The 22,423-nt window shown below is 38.8% G+C and overlaps 1 protein-coding gene across 1 annotated transcript in view; it reads left to right on the forward strand.

Moving 5' to 3' along the window:
- The window catches only part of Sugct (succinyl-CoA:glutarate-CoA transferase), a 653,069-nt gene that overhangs the window by 533,317 nt on the left and 97,329 nt on the right, over window positions 1-22,423 (forward strand). The window contains exon 13 of the mRNA XM_050142381.1: window positions 5,500-5,563. Within this exon, the coding sequence (XP_049998338.1) occupies window positions 5,500-5,563 (64 nt within the window). The remainder of the gene's footprint in view (window positions 1-5,499; window positions 5,564-22,423) is intronic.

The following is a 22,423-nucleotide window of genomic DNA, read 5'->3' on the forward strand; positions in this document are numbered from 1 at the left end:
ATATATCATTCCCTGGATCTAGAATTGCAGAAAGTTTTGTGAGTTGCTATGTGGGAATTGAACCAGTGTCCTCTGTAAGAGAAGTATGAACTCATAACTGATAAGCCAGCTCTTCAACCCCACAATTATGAGATTTTGAAATTGAAGAGTTAAAGGCTTGTGTATATTAAGTTGAAAGTAAATTTTAGTTATAGAAATTGAGTTAAAAGGGAGGTTGAATGTGATCAAAGCATGTTTTGTGAAACTCTCACTGAACTAATAAAAATATAAAAATAATAGTGAAACTAAGAAAAGAACAAAAAAGAAATAAAGAGAAGTTGAGTCAAAGGAGTAAGAGAGCACCAAACACCAGCTTTTAAATCTGATCTCCTTTAGCTAGGTAAATATGAGAGCTTACCTTGATATTTGTTTCATGACTTCATGTTATTTCTGTTTTTTTTTTCTGTGAGAAGTTTTTATAAACAGTTGAGCTACCTTGTTGACTGTATCTAAGTTTTACCTTTGCTTCTATAGCTTCTCAAATGCTGTTTCAAAATTATTCTCTGTTACACTAAGAATTATTAAACTGCTACAGTTGACATATGTTGAATGGCCCTAATATGAAATTCAAAATGCTCCAAAAATGAAATTTTTGGAGTGCTTTGATACCACAAATGGAAATTTTCATCTGATATTATTGGTTAGATCATAATATAAAGAACACACAATTGTATTCTTTGTTTTTGGTGGATATATTTTACACCACAAATTGGGTATCCCTTCTTGTTAATTTTTTTAGCTAATTTTTTATGTTTGCTAGCTAACTATGAGTATGTCCCTTCAATGGCTTCTCAGCATGGGCTCTGGAATGTCTTCCCACGTTTGCACTCCAGCACTGAGATCAGCCACCAGTGCTAACTAAAATCATTGCAAAGCAATCCTGGAAATAAGGAGCTAAGATTCTAAAATACATATATTGTAGAAGAACTTTGTGTCTAGGGAAATCTCGAGTTAAATAGCCCCATCAAATAATAAAACCAAAAGAAACTCCTGGTATTTATTCAGTTAATCCAGTTTAATTAAAACAACTCAATAGATATTTGTTGAACATCTATCAAATACATAGATGATCAAACCGATATTATTACATAACAGATAAAATTATATAACAACAGTTAAACCTACCTACTGGTAGGTATTTACCTGGAATTGTACATGCAGGGTTGTACGTTTCTGGAAGGTGCTTTTCTGCAGCCTCGGTTTTCCTTAGCACTTTGTATCGGGCACATTAGTGTTTGTGTAACATCTTTTCTATTCTAGATTAGCTCAAGTCTCTTGTTCTCTGTCCCTTCTCTTACAGTTACAGACAATTTTGGTGCAAATTCATTCATCAATACTGCCTGCCCCTTCCTTGTGCCTGATGTATCAGAGTTGTGTGGAGTTTGTTGAATTAAGTGAATTTATCAGATGAGGATTCACAGTAAATAGTGTAGATTCATCTTCTTTGGGGATTATTGCTAATGCCCTTGTTGGTTTTATCTCAGTTTTGATACATGTAAAGAAAATGTAGCCATGAAGTGGTTTTTTTGCTTTCCATAAAAGTTTTGCACTGGATAGATGTGTGTGTGTGTGTGTGTGTGTGTGTGTGTGTGTGTGTGTGTGTGTGTGTATGTGTGTGTGTGGTCTGGGGATTGAACCTAGGGTCTTGTATATAACACATTACCACTGGGCAGTATCTTAAGCCCCTTCCTTCCTTTTGATTTTTAAACAGGGTTTTACTAACTTGGCCAGGCTGGTCTTGAACTCATGCTGTAGTACAGAGAGGACTTGAATTTGGAATTCTCCTGCCTCAGTATCCCAATAAGCTAGGATTACAGGCCTGTGTTTGTAATACTGAGGGTGTCAGCTTTTTAATTTTTATGCTCTTTTGTTTGTTTTTCTATTGCTGTATTACAGACTTTTTCTTCATTTTCCATAGGACTTTATAAAAAGACTTACTTTAAACTTTATTTCTCACACCACTCTAAGGTATACATTTATCATCCCATCATTAATACATTATCATTTGACTCTCATTAGGCTGTCACTCTATAAAACCCTTGAGAAAGAAAGAGAGTCCTTATTCTAAGTAGACCTGATACTTTCCTAAAGAGGTTAGTGCACTATCTAAAATTCTATTCTTGGCAAGAATAGGCTTTTGAAACATCAAGAAGAAATAAAATTTAGAGGAGCTACCAAACAATGAAAGGTGTAAAAAGAATAAAATAAGGAAAATATGGGAGAAAACAGTCGAATCTAAACACACTGCCAAAGGTCAAACTGACATAAGAGTTCCAGGGAAGGTTTTGTCTTGATTTTGAAATAATTTAGTATGCAATAAGAAGGATCTGAATAATCAGATTGAAGTTAAAGTCATGAAATCTTTGTGAAGAAAAGCTATAAAGTCCCTGATTGGGACTGGCAAGAAAACTCTAGTTAAAGGTACACTGCTCTTTCATAGGACTCCCGCTGGCTCCCAATACCCCCATCAGGCTGCTAATATCTGTTTGTTACTCCACTTCCCATAAATTTGATTCTATTTCTTCTGGCCTAAATGAGTACTAGCTCTCATGTGCACCCTGTACCACAATATACACATAAGTTTTTAAAATATCTGTTAAGGTCCCTGAAGATTCTCTAGCCCATTTTTAGTAGCAATAGAGCTGAACATTTTTATGCGAATTTTGCATTCAAATTCTAGACACTGATGTCTTAGCTAAATGAGAAAATGAAAGGGGGCATGTGCTAACCCTTTGCAAAGAAATGCTTAATAAGAGGTGGCAGGGTTTATGCCTCAGTTTCCAGTGAAGCTTTGACAAGACAACACACTGAAGTGGGCAGGTAAGATTTATGTCAGGATATAGTCTTCTGACTTCTGAAATATTTGAAAATGATACTGGGCAAAGCTCCACAAGCAAGGTTGGAAAATGACCCAAGACTCCGGGTCACTGGGCAGTTTTCCAGGGACAGTACTATCTCTGGGGTGATGACACCTGAGCTATGAGAAAAGCCTGTGGAATCTTCTCAACTCCACACTGTACATTAAAGAGGAGCCTCTGCCAAGCGAGGGAGTAGAGTCAGCCCTTTCTACAGATGGGAGCTCAGTCCAGCCCATTTGCCTCATTTACAAACGTCACAGCAAATGACAATGAGAAGTGGCAGTTAGCTTCCTGTGCCTAACATCAAACACATTTATGTTTTTGCTTAAAGCTAAGTATTGATCAGGTAGAAGACTCAAGCAGGAAATATTACTGCAGACAGCAATCAAGTTAGAGGTGAAGGAAGTGTGATCCCTAAGGCAGCTTCTGGGGAAAATTTCAATCAACTGCCGTTAGCTTCGCTTCACGAAACTTTGACATATGTCCCTTGACCTTTACCAACTACCCTTTCACGTTTGACACTTAACATTTGCTACATGATTAAAATTCAGCGTTAATTAATTTCAACGCTATCAGTTCGGTTATATTTAGCTAAGAACACTCACTTTTGTCTTTTGTGAGTAGCACTGCAGCGCTATTACAAAGAGGTAGTCAGGAGGGCAACAGGGATACGAGAAGAGAAGAATGATTCAGTGTGCGGATAATTGTTTCAAGTGAAATTTAGCTTGGTATTTTTGTTCCTGTCCTCAGCAGAACTGAGATTTAGCACCTCCGGCTGGCATTTAGCCCCCACCCCCATGGAGAAGGAGGCTGTGCTGGGTGGATGCTGAGAATGAGCCACACCAGAATTAAATTATAGCACAGTTCTAACACTGGCAAGGGTTTTCTCTGGCCAGCTCTTGTGTACAAACCTGGTGATGCCAAAAGAAAAGCAAGGCATTGCTATCAAGGCTCTCCATATGGTGCGGTGCTGCCCTGACTGGTGGGAGTTGAATGCTTGCTAGAGAGTTGCTTTCCTAAATCAGTGGCCATTCCTCACATAACCGAGGCAGATGCCAGAATACTTAAGCACAACAGATTAGGACATCTAACCTTAAATGGTTACCCATCAAGTTTTCTTATTGATGACTTCTGTCATAGTATGACCAAAACCCTTATTAGAAAGATACCCCTATCTCATTTTTTTTTATTTTCCTAAGTTTTTTTTTTCCAAGGAAGAACATGCTTTTATCAGCTCCTTTGTTCCATGTATCTTTACCTTATAAATGCATTGTCCTGACAATGCGGTTCACTAAATCGGAACCTCAAAATGCTATAGAACCATTATCATTATTGTTCATGTGTGAACTCAAAGTCCTTAACTGTACTGCGCCACTGGCATGCTTCTGTCATGTACAGGATGGGAAGAGAGGCCTACCCTGTTGATAGTGAAGGAGAAACCATTTATATTCAACTTGCTGAAATCCCAACAATTCATGTTGGATTGATTGAGATAGGATTCTCGTGGTATCCCCTAGTTGTTTAAAACAAAACAAAACTTTGTAGGATTTTGTTTCTGTGTCAGAAAATTTTCATTTACAGTAATTCAACATTTATGTTACAGATTCTGGCCCCAAGGCATCATGACATTCTCTATTAATAGGTAAAGCACTTTGAGAATGTCTAGCAGATTTGGGTTCTTGAACAACAACAACAAAATTTTAACCTTCATTTCCAGGTTTCCTAGTCCAATAAAAGAGCACTCAGGTTTATGTCCCTGGTGAGAAACTGGGTAGTTACTGACCACCTTAGGTCTACCCTAAGCTATGTTTACTCTTTTTTCTAAGGGAACACTGGAAAGCTGATCTTGGTCACAGCACAGAAGAACCTTTTAAGCCCTCTAGCAAGAGGTTTTTGTTTTTTCTCTTTCTGTGTTCCTTTATCAGAGTCCTATTCTTTATACAGTCTTATCAGCCTTGAAAACATCACTGGGTTAACCTCCCCGCTCAAGTCCCTAACCTGGGCCTCCCATAGACTCTCTCAGTTAGCTGTGCCCATATTCTTGTCTTAACATTCTTGTATCCTTCACCTCCGGCAGTGACTTGCCCCTTGGATGCTCTGATTTACCTTTCATTGGAATGATCTATTAAATTCCACTGAATACATTGACAAGAGTATGGGCTCCCCTGTTCCAGACCCAGATCCTACCCCACTCCTTTCCCTGCTTTAATTGTCTTTGGTCAGGTCTTGCCAGAATTTAAAAATTTAAAACACACACACACACACACACACACACACACACACACACACACACACGGTGACTTTTAACATTAGAGTAGAAGACTTGGATGAAAGCGGGGAGATGATCAGCTATATTTAAAATAAAGGGAGATTTTGGATGAATGTATTTTTCTGGTTCATGAGTCTCTTAGCCATTTTTGGCTTCAATTGATACATATGACAATAAGAAACACTTCACATATTTATTTTCAAATGACAGATAAAAGATATCTGTTTTGTAAAACTTTCTCCAATGTTGACTAAGTAGTTTACTAAGTAAGGTCAACTGTCCACATGCCTTGAGATTGAAGATGGTTTCTTTCTTTCTGGTTTTTGTTTACAGGTATTGCACAATGGCCTCGTTATGGAGATGGATCACCCCACTGCAGGCAAGATTTCAGTCCCAGGTATGAACTTGTTATTTTCCTTAGCACCTTCATTCAACAGTTGTGCTTTTGCTCCCCATGGTGAGCCCATGAAAATTCTCTAAAGAACTTATTGGAAGCAATTCAAATGCATAATTTTTGTATGAAAGGGGAATGCTATGACCGTACCTACTCATAAGAATGTAGGTAGAAGCTAGAGGCTATATGTCTTTTCTCTAAAGAATGTTGAAATATCTCAGTGACAAAAAATATTCATGTTTACTCATTCCACTTTATGTAGTCAGGTGCACATAAAAAGTACATTATGCAATTTTCAATACACAAAAAACTAATAGATATGATATATCCAGAAAGGCTTTGTGATTCATGTGACAATAGAAATGAAGAACAGGAATGTGGGAATAATCATCTTTCAAACTGTAATCTAATGTATAGATCTTCACCTTCCAGATCAGAAATTTAAATGTTTTCATTAATAAATTTAAGTTTTTCAACATTGACACATATAAAATAAACTCACCAAAGTGTTTTGCTTAAGTGAAAAAGCCACCATTTTCATTTCCAGAGGGAGTCATCTTTGTAGTGGCCCGGAGTATGATGTCACTCGCAGAGACTCCTCTATTTCTAGTATGATGTCACTCACAGAGACTCCTCCATTTCTACATCTCAATACCAACCTGAGAATGATTTCTTGAATCTGCTCAGATAATAGTCATTGACAAGCAAGAGTGTGTAACAGACAGAAGAGTGGTGGAAAGGTACAAACTGAGAGAATGTCAATGTGTAAGCATATAAAGAGGGTCCTGTGTGGATTAGGAAGATAACTGAGGGAGTCGCACACGCATACTGTCTAGAAATGTTGCATAATATTTATTAAGATGGTGAAGAAAACATTAATGAAGTCTAAGGAGGTCATTCCTTTATTCATTCATCCATATAATGAGCATATGGTGCATGCCAGGTTTTGCTTTGGATTCTGTTAATACAAAAATAAACGAGACAACTTGGACACCCCACACAAACTTCATACTTATTAGTTTGTCAAATAATATGCATATGAATTATGAGTAGATGTTTATGGAACTGTAAATAAAGGAAAACAAAGTATGCTGTCATAGTGACTGACAAGGGCACACAGGTCATTTGGGGAATTGAGGGATACTTATTTAGTCAGCTGTTTTATAAACCAAGATTGAAGAAAAATAATGTTTGGCCTTTGAAGATTAGAAAAGCAGTGTGAACCCACTGTCGGAAAGAGCCGAGTGTTCTTTAGAGATCAGGAAGGAGCATGGGGCTGCAAAGGACACTGAGAGCAGAGGTGCAGGCTTGAGTCCCCACCATCCAGATTTACCCTAATCATTGGTAAAAGAGCAAAGCAGCACAATTAAATGACAACATTTAAAAACCTAAATTTATTAATTAAAACATTTCAAATTTTGATCTGAAAAGTCAATACATTATTACAAGAGCTTATGTGATAGTCTCTGAAATGTGGTCAGGATGAAAATGGCAATCTTAGTACTTTTAGACTGAGATCTTAAAAATATTTTGTTGAGTTCCTAATTTTTTAACAGTGAAACTGATTTTTCACAAAAAGTCTCGACATTTTAAACAGAGCAAAGGAAAACGTTACTGGTTCCTCAGTGAAGAGTCCATTCAGTTAGCTTTCCTGCTTTGCCCCTTCCACATGCGAGGGTTCTCAATGTCCTTCCCGGACCTAAGTGTGCTGCTATGTGAACTTCCTCTGAGAAGACATGAACAAGTGTCTTCCTGTCCCAGATAAGGTGCTCTTGACAGAAACAAAGAGATGATCTATTCAGGTGTAGCCTTGTGAATTAGTGAGTCTAATGGTGTTACCTACAGGAACATGGTAATGGATTACTGATGAAGCCTGGCTACTGACAGGCAGTTATACTACTGAAGAAACTGTTATACTACTCCAGCAACTGTTAATCACACACATACTTGGGAAATGGGGCGCTTCATGAGCTCCTCTCCCTTAGCAATGGTTATAAATCTTTGTGGTGTCCCTTAAGCCCTCCAATCTCCATAACTGAAAATCAGTGGGCCCAGTTTTAAGTGGCTATCAGGAGAATATTCACTGTTGATGGTAGTTCAAGAGAAAACAGCCTCATCATAACCAGAGGACAGTTTCACAGCCCCAAACAGAATTCTACACTGACAATCAAAGTTGACTTCATATTTTACAGATGAGGTCACAGAGTCATTGGAATCTCCATAAATTAGAGGCACTTTTTTCTCATTTTAATGTCAATAGAGTTGTTACCCTGACTGTGAAGAAAAACAGAACCTAGTGGATAATATAGAAAAAAATTATTGGAAAGTACTTGCTCCACTGATCAGCTGTGAATTTGCTGCTTTTTTTGTGGAAAAAGAAAAAAAAAAAGAATCTCAAGAAAGGGATTTTGATTCTTTGTTTTGTTTTTAATTCCTATGAGGGAAGACTGTCCCCATTGCTTGGTTTAATCTGTGAATGTATCAGGTAACTATGGTCACAATAATGATACATAACAAAGAAACACAAAATCTTAGTTCATCCTGTGTCTCTTCATTGCATGTATGCAATTAGCTGAGAGTTACTGCCACAGACTGGACTCAAGGGGATTTATTTCTGATTACATGTATGGCTGGCTTGATTGGTCACTGCATGCTTGCCTCAACTCTGCTCTGTGTGTCTCTCGTGTCCTCATGAAAAATGGCTGAAGAATAAGGAAGCAGATAGAAACTACAGAGCCACTTAAGGTATTGACAAAGAACCGGCAAACCCGACTATTTGCCATTGACTGAAGTTGTTTTAAGCTGTATCCATAGTTGAAAACACACATGTGTGCCTTTGAGAAGACTTCACTTACGTAGTAGAAGGTCTGAGCTTATGATGAGCAAATGGCTGGGAGCAAAAAGTCAGTTCACAATGACATTCTTAGCTGTCCTGCAGTATCTCCTTTCCTGTTCCTCTCTGTAGATGATTCCTTCCTTATTTCTATACAGTTCATGGATCGTTTGGGTATGTCTATCTTACTGAAAAGATTTGTCTCTATAGATTTATCGATATGAGAATTATCCAATTCAGGCACATTAATTTTTGGTTATCTAATAGAGAAATACTCTGAATTTTCTACATGTAGTTCTATAGATTTGTAACTAAATATATTCATCCATATATTTATAGTAAGTTTCTTATTAAGTATTAAAAGCCCTACATATATTTCCTTTATTATTAATGAACTTTTACATGTACTGAGTTTTCATATGTTGCATATTTAGTGTCTTATTACTGGTAACTTGCATACAAAAAAAATAATATCTTGATTTTTAGAGACAGATTCTCACTGTGTAGTTGTAGCTGACCTGGAACTCACGATGAACACCAGGCTGACTTTACATCTGCAGCATTTGTTCTGCTTCTCCCTCAGAGGTGCTGAGACGTCATAGTGAACCACCACATCTTATATACAAGTAGTGGTTCTTGTGCAGCATTTCAGTGCCTTAGTTTAGATGTCAAATGCACTTGGCATTCCCTCAGCTAAGAGCTCCTCTATAGGTACCAATGGACCACAACTCAAAGAACTTAACCAATGTCAAATTCTTACCTTTTACTCACAGATTAACTAAAATCTGCTTTCTGTACATTATTCAAGAGTGCTAGATGGACTCAGCCCCTCACAAAGCTTATAGATTTTGGGAAAGGCTGCCAGGGGTTGTAAATATGGACAAGAAGGATGAGTGTTTCTATGGAAAACAGAGGCTACTTCAGATACTCTCAGTGCCTGGATTGGAGAGACCCTGCATGGTATAAAGACTGAAGAAAATTCCTCCAAGTGGTGTGGTGTAAATAGAAATTTAAACACTACCATGGCACACTGGAGGATATGAGAATATGGAGAATATCCTAGAAAATAGGAAGAAAAGGCTCACGGTTACTCTGAAGAGTGATTTAGATGCCAGTTGAATGAGGTCTTAGACGGAACTAATGAAGTTAAAACCAAGTCAGATTCCAAAGCCATCTATGGCAGTATCTCTCAGCCTCTTCTGTAGGAAGTCTGGCAGTGGGGGTGGGAGCTGGAGCTTGGACAGAAACCTCCACCCCAGCAGGGCAGATGATCTCATGGATTGATTTTAGAAGTGATTTCTGTTACCACCAAAGACCTCTGTTAAACTTAGTGTCCTGAGTTTTAAACTGTGAAGTTGATAGAACACGTTTGTCTCTTAAATACAGAAAATAAAGGCATGTTCAAGGCCCAGAAGGGGGTCTATAATGAGATCGACTATATAGCATCACCTGGCTGTTATTGTAATGGAAAGAACTTGCATAAATGGTCACAAAATCTGCCAATTCTCACTGAACCACTTGTTGCATCTTCTTACAATGCCACTGGTCACTGGCCCATTAGCTCAAGCAGATGGAGCCTTCTGTCCTTCCATAGTCATTGAAGTTGCCAAAATGGCCTTGGTTCTGCATTCTGCACTTCAAAGGCTGTCTCTGCAATAGACTCTGATGTGTACTTCTAAAGTTTCTCACTATAACCTTTCAAATTCTTACCCATGAAAATGCACTGTGGCCATTTGACTCCAGAACCTTCTGGGAAGTGTTCACTGTGGATTGTGTCAATGCTCTGAGGGGACACAGCCTTCTAAGCAAGTAAAAGGATTCTAAATTGAATTACCCTGCATGCTTGTCTCTGATCTGTGTTTTCCAAAAAGAGTTCCAATTTATTTTAAATAAAACTTTCCCTACATTTTCTTCCACAGTATTTTAATAGTCACACTTAGAACTTGTCAATTTTAACGAGAGGGTATTGGATGGAGGGGGAAGAACCACCACTTTGAATAAGTGTAACTTGAACAGAATCATTGGAAGTATTTTAAACTTAATTTTTTAAATTTGAATTATTCACTGGAATTTACATGAGAGATATTCTAAATCCAGCTTGGACACAGAAAGTCTTGTGTTCATAAACTTAGGAGGGAAAAGGGCTGTCACATTGGCACTGTCTGAACCAATTTAATAGTGAAAGCTACTACATTAAAAAAAAACTTTTTAAAGATGATCTGTGGCAAGTTTATTCCATGTGACTTTTTCAAATAAGCAGACCTTTTAAACGTTCTGAAAATTCTGCTTGTTTAGCAGGTTGAGTATGAGCACTCAATGCAGTGACTACTTCTTCTTTCCTACTGATAGAGGTCTTCTGTGCTGTGGGTTCCTTCACCTTGTCCTGTCCCTTTCATCTTTTTTCTTTCTTTTTAGGTATGAAAATAGGTGTTTCTGAAATCAAGGTATAGTTAAATTACTAGGCTAGATGACAAGCAATTGAGAGAACTGTCACACACCTTACCTGACAAAAGAAAAACTAGGAGGAGGCAGGGTTTCATTATTATTCCCCCATGAAGTTCAATATGTTGGTCTTCACAAGGAATTCACTGTGCATGTGATGCAAGAATGAATGGTGAGGTAGGCAGTTTCTTCCCAAGAAAAAGACCTTTCAGATGACAGTTTCAAAAAGAAAAGAATAAATAATAATGTAATTTTCCTGGCTGGACATTTGGACTTCCAGGTTCTATGAGGCATTTCTTCAACTCTCTATGTTAGAAGTATGACAAAGGTAACCTGATCAAAAGCCTAAATGTTGAGCTCAACACAGAAATCAAAACAAAACTGAACTAAGGATACAGGAATGCTGGAGACTGGAGGACTAAAATCATTTGTTTATGCCTTTGCCAGTGCACTAGACACATTTTGGTATTGACTCTTCAATTCTTTGCATGTTAGCTAGATCTAATTTTCTTTTTATTTTATTTCATTTTTTAAAAAAGAAAACAAACCATCTTTTTCCATTTTACATACCAATCCCAGTTCCCACTCCTTTCCCTCTTCTCATTCCCTCCACTTTTTCCCCAACTCTATCCCCCCTCCATCCACTCCTCAGAGAGGGTAAGGCACAATGCTTTGAGGAAGGGCCAAGGCCACCCTACTATGTCTAGGCTGAGCAAGGTATCCATCTAAAGAGAATGAATTCCAAAAAGTCAGTACAGGCAGTAGGGATAAATGCTGGTGCCAACCCCAGTGGCCCTGCAGTCTGCCCCAGTCATACAACTATCACATAGATTCAGAGGGTCTAGTTTGGTCTTATGCTGGTTCTTCCCTTGTCTGATCAGAGTTCACCAACTCTGGGCTCCCTTAGCTCAGGTAAACTGTTTCAGTAGGTGTCCCCATCATGGTCTTAATCTCTTTGCTCATATTCTCACTCCTCCACTCTTTGACTGGAGCCCAACCCAGTGCTCCACTGTGGGTCTCTGCCTCTGTTTCCATCAGTTGCTGGATGACGGTTCTATGGTGATATTTAAGATATTCATCAATCTCACTACAGGGCAAGGCCAATTTGGGTACCCTCTCTGCTATTGTTTAAAGTCTTAGCTGGGGTCATCCTTGTGGATTCTTGGGAATTTCTCTAGTGTCAGATTTCTTGATAGCCCCATAATGTCTCCCTCAATCAAGATATCTCTTTTCTTGTTTTCTCTCTCTGTTCTTCCCCATCTCGGCTATCACATTCCCTCAAGTTCTCCTCCATACTCACCTTCTTTGTTCCTCCTCCCCTTCTACCCACCCTTCTCCCCCAACCCCCATGCTCCCAATTTTGTCAGGCAATCTTGTCTATTTTCTTTTCCAAGGGGGAATCTATATATGTTTCTCTTAGGGTTCACCTACTTTACTTAACTTCTCTAGGGTCATGGACTATAAGCTCGTTATCCTTGCTTTACAGCTAGTATCCACTTATGAGTGAGTACATACCATGGTCATCTTTCTGGAACTAGGTTACCTCATATAAGTCTCTTTCTTGATAGGATGTATGTACTTTCTAGCGGGTGTTTGTTATAATTGAAATTAAATTTACCATTCAAACTTATTGAAGAAGTAATAAAATATATAATAATCAAATAGAAAACTTTAAGACTACCTTCCAATTCCTACTTCCATGTTGAGGAGTTTAGTTATATAACTAAGAAATTGCATTACCTTGCATCTGGTGACAAGCTGTTTGATGTCATCACCGTGTCTCATCTTGGTTGGGGAGAGTGCCATTTTAGTGCTCATTAAAGGAAGAGTGGCTTTACTTACTGCAACCTTCTCAAGAAGGGACGCCGATGCAAAATGTGATGACAATTGGCCTAAATCCCAAAGCAAAATAGTTTCCTCTCACATAAATCTTTAGCATCTTAAGACCTGTTCCTGTAATGAAGACTTAACCAAAGAAAATGTTATTGGGGGAAAGCCTGCTTTTCATTTGAAAGTATCATATAAACTGGTTGGGTGGCAAACATCTGTAGTCCCAGCTGTCAGCAGGCTGAAGTAGGACTGTGAGTTAAAGGCCAGCCTGGCTATGTAGCAAGCTTCAGACCAGTTGGGATAAGCAAAACTCTGTCTCAAAAGATAGAAATAAATAGAGTCTAAAATTAAATTAAAAATAAAAGATGCTAGTTACATTTTGACTCCAGAGAAAGCATCGTGTTAACATTGAAAAGATGTTGGCAGAGGCAGAAGTAGGAGTAAAGGGGTTAAATTAAAACCCGAGGAACACAACCAATGAGTCATGTGCAATAACCCACTTACCACGTCATCCCGAACCTTACGGAGCTTTGGCATCGAGCTGGGTCTGTGGGCCTCCTTGCCTTTCTTCTTAGCTTGAGCTATTGCTGGCTTCTCTGTGCTTGTTACATATCTGCCTTAATGAACTCGTGTCTGCATGCTGTCATGGCTTTATCTGGCTGTGGAAGCAGTCAGTAGGCTTCTGGGCTCAGGTTTGAGTATGATTAAGACATCACGTGCAGATGTAGGACAGAGAGGAGAGGCCTAAGAAAGCTCCCCCAGTTTTACTTCACCTGAGTATTATGTGAGTGACAGCCGGCTGTGTCACTTGATAGTGGGAAGCCTACGTCCCTTACTCTTTGAAAATTATCTTAAGATAAACCCCTAATTATTTGTGAAAGCTGTGAGCTTCATGGGCAGATAAATAAAATCCTAATTTTAATGAAACTAAAAAGTAAGAAATGATGTCAGCTAATACAGTTTATAAATGTGAGGAAACACCGCATATGCTACATCTACAGAGAATCAGAGCGGGGTCACCTCACAGCCACTCCGCAAGGTTGGATCTCTCTTCCATTAGCAGCTGGACCTTTGGGTTAATATGTAACACTTTATTTTCTATCGCTTTACTTATTTTACATCCTGACCATAGCCTCTCTTCCCTCCTTTCTTTCCATTCTCCTCCCCAGCTCCCCTCCATTCTCCTCCTCCATCCACCTCTCCTCCATATTCACCTAGAAAGGGGCAAGCTTCCCATGGACATCAGCAAAGCATGGCTTATCATGCTGCTGTAAGATCAAGCATTTCCATTTATATTAAGGCTCGGCAAGGCAACCCAGCATTGGTTCAATGGCATTATTGTGGTGGAGTATAACATGTGAACAAATATTTTCCAGGTACTTCTCTTTATATGGTGTCTGAACACTGTATGCCTACGAGCTGTTTTATCTCTAGCATAGTTCAGTACATATGCATTTTTCTGTCCATTTTGTAGATGGAGACAGTGAGACATGCTGAGTGTTGCTGCAGTGAGCAGTGTCAGTGGAGTAATCCCACTACACACCTATCTCTGAAACCCACCTTCTTCTTTCCTAGAGGAGAATTGAACCTACTAGCCAGTTTGGGGCTTTTGGAATTTAGCCTCCATTTAAAGATGTATATTAAACTTTTATTTTATTTAAAATTACCTTAGATAATTATTTAAATATTGTTTAGAGATCAAGAATTGAAGCTTACATTAAACACACCTCCTTTGGGGATTGTTTGTTTTTGAAGTCTGTAATTGTCTTGCTCTTGGTTTTTTAAGGCACCAGAAAATGTACTGTTAGGCGACTTTGATATTCTCAAGAGCACGGAAGTGTAAATGCACCAAAACATGTGGATTACATTCTCTGCAGTTGCCTCATTTTCACACATTAACAGAAATGCAGTGTGTAAGGGAGAAAAAGAAAAAAAAAATGTATGTGATTTCTATGTGGATTCCAGTCATCAAAAGACCCACCATGTTAACACTACTACCCAGACTTACCCCATAATTTTCATCTTGTCAGTGACCTGCTTCTAGTCCTGGGGCTGTGTGGGCAAAGCTCCACTTCCTCACATGGGGCTGGTGTGGTTTCACAGTCAGGCCTTGATTTTCTTTGAGCAATGGGAATTAAACTGTAAACATTGCTTTATTGGTCTAAGAAAGTTAAAGATGATTATTTTTCCCTCCAAGCCTTTGTTTGATGGCATAACTAGAATGAGAATATAGAAATGATACATTAGTGGCAATTACCGAATGAGAAAGTAGAATGGTGCTTGTCACAGAGTGTGGAGGAGTGGGAGGAAATAGTGTTTAGTGTGTGGAGACCTTGAGTTGGGGGAGACGAATGGTACTAGAGATGGCTAAAGTGACTGTTGCCATGGGAGTGCACTCAGTGCACAGGACCGGCACACCTGGAGCACCCATTAAATGTTGTGTCATATACATCAATTTTCCTAAAGTATGATTAAATTTAAAATGCAAATGCTTCAAAAAGTTATTGACTAGCTTCTAGTTTTATATATGCATGTGTTATACACATATGGTGTGAATTTAAGACACGGTAGACTACATGTATTATATATGTATGGTGTAAAATTAAGACAAAGCATATTAGAGAGTATAAGAGCTCAGAAGACTGGAAATCAAAATTTAGCTTTATAATATACAGTTGAAAATAATAAAGCCTACATTTTCTCAGTGAAACCTTTTTTATTTGTAATAAGAAGGTCAAATACCTTGTTGGCACTCATAATAGTTAAGCAAAAAATATGCCAAGGACTGAGAACATAGGAGTAATTAGAGTATATAATTGAAGATTCATAAACTCTTAATATCTACTGTAGCAGAGAGTCTTAAGAAAAAATGAAACTAGTCACATGGTTAATCGTTCATTAAACATTACAATAAGCATACATGTTTTTCTAAAAACTATGGTATAGCACATAATTTATTTGTTTAACAAATGTTTATCTAGAATTTGCTAGGTACTAAGTGCTAGCTGACAAGCAGTCCACTATAAGGGAGAAGGTGACAGTGATGAGCCAGTTCACCTGTCATGGGGCCAAGGAGAGCCTGCAACTCACCACAGGTGTCTAAGGCCAAACTGGACCTTTTTCTGCTTTTCAGCTAGAAGGTCTTGAGTAGATATTCTGGTCTAAAGTCACGGAGACTATGTGTCATGAAGCGCTCCACAAAGTTACTCTGAATAGATCGTGCAGATTAAACGATACTTCAGAGATCACAAAGCAGAAGATCACCTAGAGAGAGCATTAGAGGAGGACCATGATACAGCCCAACATTTCCAAAATGTTCCCTGGAGGAGCCGGCATTCCTTACAATAATCGCTAATATTCACCTCATCAAAAGATTACCATGCCATCAAACATCTCTGGGAAATCTGCATACCAAAGGTCCGCGGATTTTCTTTTCCTTGGCCTTCTCTCAGAACCACCATCCCCTTTGATATGTTGGGAGTTTTCTAGACAGAGGTAATGAGTGTCATGTACTTAACTTATTTGACAGAGAAAACCTGTGAGCTCTTCTGAAGAGCCTGAGAAAAAGTAACTTGTAGGCCATGCCACTGGGAACATGTGTCCTTTGGAGTCACAGAAGACAAGCCATAATGGGAATTTATTAGAGCAATTGGCTAGTGTGTGCTGATAAAGAGGAAAAAGCACATCAAACTGGCTGCTTAAATTTTCTCTTACTTTGTAGTGCCAGGGACCAAGGATTCTGAGAACTGTTTAAATGGGATTTTTTTTTCTTCCTTGAAGGGTGGACAGTCATGCACATTGGTCAATCAGTAGCTCACCTAGGGGGTCTATGTGTTCTAGAAAGCAGCGGGATAAGGGACAGACTCAGCTCCCACCATTGAGAGCCACATTTAGCAAGGAAAGGCTTTAATAGTGAAGCAGGGCAGAGCTGGAGTGCAGAGCAGAAACAGCTCACACGGTGATGCTCTTGCACTAGAAGCAAAACCTCTCCTGGAATCTAAAGAAATTGCTTGAGGAGAAAACATGTCCTTTTCATTGAGCCTCAGCAATGCCACACTAGGCGAACCCCGCACACTCGCTCGTGCTCCAGCTCTGAAAATGGGGTTGATGAAATGGAAAGCAACTTTTAAAATGTGACAGAGATGATGAGGTGATTACGGGGTAGGATTTAAGTGGCAATAGGTGGAGAAATTAAGATGCATGACTGAGTAGCAGTGACAGTGTGGTATATGATGGCTGCCTATAAATCCCCAGTCAATTCCCTAATGTGGCAAATGAGAAGAAACAGACTTTAACCTCCAAGAAGGAAACTTGAAGTATATTAGGAAAATGACATTTAATAGTAAGGGTGATTTGACTGTCAATTGTGTGGGACAACCAGGTGAGTTATTTGAAGAGGGCGCAGGATTATGCTTTTCCTATGTTCTGTTGTCAACAAAGTATTTTTCCTATAAAAGGATATGCATTTTTTTCCTCAGGTTAGTTTGAAGCAAAATTTAAAGACTAGAGAAAAGTGTTTAGTGTGCTGCCAAGTTTGGTTGAACTGCTTCGGGGCTCAAGGCGTGTTTCCCCTAGAAAATAAACTATAGATTTAGCTTTAGTGATAATCTTGGGAATGTATTTACTTTGTTAGGATGTAGAGTTATGAACGTGAAGCTATGTCTTGTAATGCAAACCAAAGTGAGGACAGGTACCATAAAGGATGCTTTATAAAACCAGCTGATGACTAGTGAGCGTGGCTGTGCTGTAGATTCCTCACGAACATGCCTTACATCAGGCTGTCAGAAGATGACACCCTGAGAGAGGCACTCACGGTCTCAGTTTATAAATGAACAGACTAAGCCCCAAAGAAATTCAATAACACGGCTCATGTCTGTCATATAGTTAGACTCTGCAGCCAACTCCGAATTCATAAAGGGATCCATGCCCACTGGTCGTAATGCTCTCCCTCCTGCTGAAGGGATTTTGCATATTCAGTTATGTAGGCCTGAGGCCGAAAGCTTAGTATCTGTGGAATGCCACTGAGAGCGTGGTGGTTGCCTTGTGTTTGAGCATGGGTGAGCACTGAATGGCTCACTCATAACTACTTCAGATACTATAAGAACCTGGCTTCAGGTGACATCTTGGAGCAGTTTGCACACGAGATAGTCGGCCAAGGCTATGACCCATTGGCTTAGAGCCGCTGAGCATCCAGAGCTGACAGATGAATGGGCAGAGAAAGGTCTCAAAAACAGAATCCAGATCTGATTATAATTTCTCAATGCGGTCTTTGAAGATTGTGTTAGTTCTTCGTTTGCCTCATGGGCTTCAGATCTATTTTCATATAAGCAGAAACGACCCATGCTTTATGATCACTTAATTGCTGGTGACATTGTGGAATATCCTCAGAAGAGGGGTAGTGGAGCCAGTTTTAAAGAAGTTCAGCGTTGGCTTGGGTGTTTATACAGATAAGCCAGAGCCACTAGCTATTGCAACAGCAAGCCTCACCCCAGCTCTATAGCACTAAGGTATCAATGGGTGATCAGTCTAGACGTTCCTGTGAGATGAAAACCACTCCCCACTGCGCAAAGTGTCACCCTGTAGATGGGTTGTACATGACGTGTAAAAACCTACATTTGAGTGCATTTTTTGTTTCAGTGGAAAGTTCTAAGCATGGAAATGTCCACTCACATGCAGCTCCCGTCAGCTTACCATTGAGGCATATTTGCCTTGAATTGAAAAAAAAATAGCAGTTTAAAATGAATCCCATTTTCTATTTACCTGACATTTGAGGCACACAGCTCATTGTTGTCACTGTCACCTCAGTCACCATTCTAGCCATCAGGACTGACTGCTTATGTCTCTTACATTTAGGCACACATTTAAAATCAGACCCGTTCAGTTCTATAATGGTCCCTTAGAAAACATGATATATTTCTAGTTTGGCTAACTCTTTTATGCTTCCTTCTTTTCTTAAAATATATAAATGGCTATTGCAAATAACACTGCTATGAGCATGGTTGAGTAAATGTCCTTATGGTATGATTGAGCATCCTTTGAGTATATGCCTAAGAGTGGTATTGCTGGGTCTTGAGGTAGATTGATTCCTAGTTTTCTGAGAAGTCGCCATACTGATTTTCAAAGTGGCTGTACAAGTTTGCACTCCCACCAGCAATGGAGGAGTGTTCCCCTTACTTCACATCCTTTCCAGTATAAGTTGTCTTCAGTGCTTTTGATCTTGTCCATTCTTACAGGTATAAAATGGTATCTGAGAGTTGTTTTAATTACAGTTCTCTAATGGCTAAGGATATTGAGCATTTCCTTAACTGTCTTTAGCTGTTTGGGATACATAATAGCCAGAACTTGGAAACAACCTTGGTGCCCCTCAATTAAAGACTGGATTAAGGAAACTGTGGTACTTTTACACAATGGAGTACTACTCAGCAGTAAAAAATAATGATATCTTGAAATGTGCACATAAATGGACAGAATTAGAAAAAAAAACATACTGAGTGAAGTAACCCAGAAAGACAAGTATAAAATGTGCTCACTCATAAGTGACTTTTAGACATAGAGCAAAGACTAATCAGCGTACAGCCCATAATCCTAGAGAACCTAGACAACAAAAAAGACCCTAAAAGAGAAATACATGGATCTGCCTAGGAAGGAGAAAATGACAAGACCTCCTGAGTAAATTGGGAGTGTGGGAGCAGGGGGAGAGGGTGGAAGGGGAGAGGAGAAAAGGGAAGAAGAGAGGGGGGAAAATGTATAGCTCAATTAAAAACAATAAAGTCTAAAAATATATAAATGGCATATTAGTAGTGATGGAAAAGCTAGATCTAATAAGAAATTTGAAAATACTAAGTTAAATAATCCAAGACTAAATAGAGTAGAACCTGGATTATGAAGGGTATGCTTTTAAAAACAAAGTTAATTAGAGGTGTTTCATATTCTGTGACAAGCTGGACATCTTTGCTGACTCCCAAGATGAGTAATTGTAATCTAATTTAATTCTGTTGCCAATGGATACAACATCTAATGTGGTCCTACATGTCAGCCTTAAGCTGGGGCTCATACTAGTGTTATAGGCTTCCTAATGTTTGAGATTCTTCATCCTTCCTCTGCCTCAAGCTATACTCAATGTGGTGTGGTCATGCTCTCTCATCTTTGTCATTGACTAGCAATAATCCTTAATTTGTTAATAAGCAAAAATGGCAATCTAGCTTATATGTCATATTTTATAGCTAATATGACTCAGTATCAGCTTTCATTAACTAACTTCTTTCAATTTGTTGTGAATTACAGATGTGCAATGTTTTTTCTGATCTGTTTTTTTCCCCAAAATCTTTAGTTATGAAATTTTTGTAGTAAATTGAATTCAGATAATGGTTACGTGTACATATTTGGTATTAAGTCGGATTAGAAATAAGAATCGACAAGACAGAGGTTGCCATTCCAGCTGAAATTCCAAAATACTCTCCATGAAACTAGGTTGTTTTAACGAAAGAAAAAAAAAAACAGGCAAATTTTCTTGGAAATGCCTGTTTACTTTTGTGTTTGTGGATGCCTTGCCTTGAATCTTAGTTTGATACAAAGACTTCCATTTAAAATTTTAAAAGTGAGTCTAAAACTCTGTGCTTTTGAAACAAGCAAGCTAAACCAGCCTTTAGGCTTTAAAATCTTCTCTTCACTTTAAGAACTAGAGTAATTATTAAGCCTTACAGTTAACTATATAAAATAAGATTCATATAGAAGAAAAAAAAAACTGGGATCAGTGATTGAAGAAAATACTGTGGTCACTCAGATCTGAATGATTTCTGAAGCAGGCTGTCTTAGACCCCAGTCAGCCCGTGTGCCTCTCCCACATCACAAATGCTCTGACAACAACCTTGACTCTGTCAATGTATCAGATGAAACTGGGTATCACATGACCTCTTGTTCTTTGCCTTTTGATAAGAGGGGTTTACTTTAATAGTCTCCGTTTGTGGAAAGAGAATTTTTTTTAATGAGGTGAGAACTGCACTTATTTGTGGTATAATAACAAATATTTAGAAGGTAGTAGGGATTATACTCATATGGTAAATTGTTGGCAAAGACTCTCTACCATTCTGTGGACTCCCTCTTCACCCAGCTGTTTCTTTATCTGTACAGAATCTTTTCAGTTTTATGAGGTCACACTTTCCAAGTGTTGGCCTAAATTTCTGGAAAAAAATGAGTTCCTGGGGCTAGAGAGATAGCTCAGAGGTTAAGAGCACTGGCTGCTCTTCCAGAGGTTCTGAGTTCAATTCCCAGCAACCACATGGTGGCTCACAACCCAGCTGTAATGAGATATGGTGCCCTCTTCTGGCCTGCAGGGATACATGCTGGTAGAATACTGCATACATAATAAATAAGTAAATAAATTTTAAAAAATGAGTTCCTAATAAGAAAATATTCTCTTATACGTATATTCTACAGGGTAAGGTACCACCTGTGTCTTCTTCTTGCAGTTTCACTGATTCCGGCTTCACATTTAGGTTTTGGATGTGTTTGGGGTGAGTTTACAGTTTCCCCTTCCTCTACTCCTCCCATTTCCTCCCCTCCTTGATTCTCATCCAGATCCACTCACTTCTTGCTTCTTATTAGAAAAGAAAAGGTTTCTAAGATATAACAACAAAACATAGCAAAATAAAATATAATAAGATAAAAAATACCCCATCACATCAAATTTTGACAAGGTAAATCAGCAGAAGGTAAAAAGTCCAAGAGAAGGCACAAGGGTCCAAAACCTACACTTCACACACTCAGGAGCCCCATAAAGACACTAAACTGAAAGGCATAATATACGTGCAGAGGACCTGGTGAAGGCCCGTACAGACCCATGCAGGTCCTGGCCATGCTGCTTCAGTCTCTGTGAGTTCATGTGAGTTTTGCTCAGTTGATTTAGCTATCCTTGTTCTCCTAGTGTCCTCCATTCACACCGGCTCTTACACTCAGGTTTGTGCGTGGTGATAGGTACCGGTATAGTTTCATTCTTCTACATGTGCACATTTATTTCCTCCAACACTATTTGTTGAAGATTTTTGTCTTTTCTCAAGTGTATGTTTTGGAATGTTTTTTGAATACTGGATGGCTATAGTTATGTGTATGCATGTTTGTATTTTCAATTTTGTTTCATTGGTCTGTGTGCTTTCATCACTGTGACTGTGTAATATAGCTGAAGTCTGGAATGGTAATCTTTCCTGCATTGTTTTTTTTTTTTGTTTTTTTTTTTTTTTTGCTCAGGATTGTTGTGACTATCTAGGGACTTTTGTGATTCCATATGAATTTTAAGATATTTTTTTTCTGCTTTTATTGAGTAAGACGTGGACTTTGATTGACATTGCAATGACTCTTTAAATGCCTTTTGATAAAATGACCATTTCACAATATTAATTCTAAAAATCATGAGCATGGAAGATCTTTCCATTTTCTAGTGTATTTAATCACTTTCTTCAGAGGTTTATATATATTTTTTATTATAAATGTCTTTCATCACCTTGGCCAGGGTTGTTCCTAGATATGTTATTTTCTTTGAGGCTCTTGTGAATGGGAGTGGATCCATGATCTCACTCTGTCTCTCTGTCTCTGTCTGTCTCTGTCTGTCTGTCTGTCTCTCTCTCTCTCTGTATTTTTTTTATTTTATTGAGAATAAGAAAAAAAAAGTTTCCGCCTCCTCCCAGCCTCCCATTTCCCTCCCCCTCCCCCACTCTTCTCCCCCTCCCCCCTCTCTTCTCCCCCTCCCCCCACTCCTCTCCCCC

This window comes from Alexandromys fortis, unplaced genomic scaffold (assembly GCF_014885135.2).
Source record: "Alexandromys fortis isolate MF-2015 unplaced genomic scaffold, M_Fortis_MF-2015_v1.1 scaffold_5, whole genome shotgun sequence".
Lineage (NCBI taxonomy): Eukaryota > Metazoa > Chordata > Mammalia > Rodentia > Cricetidae > Alexandromys > Alexandromys fortis.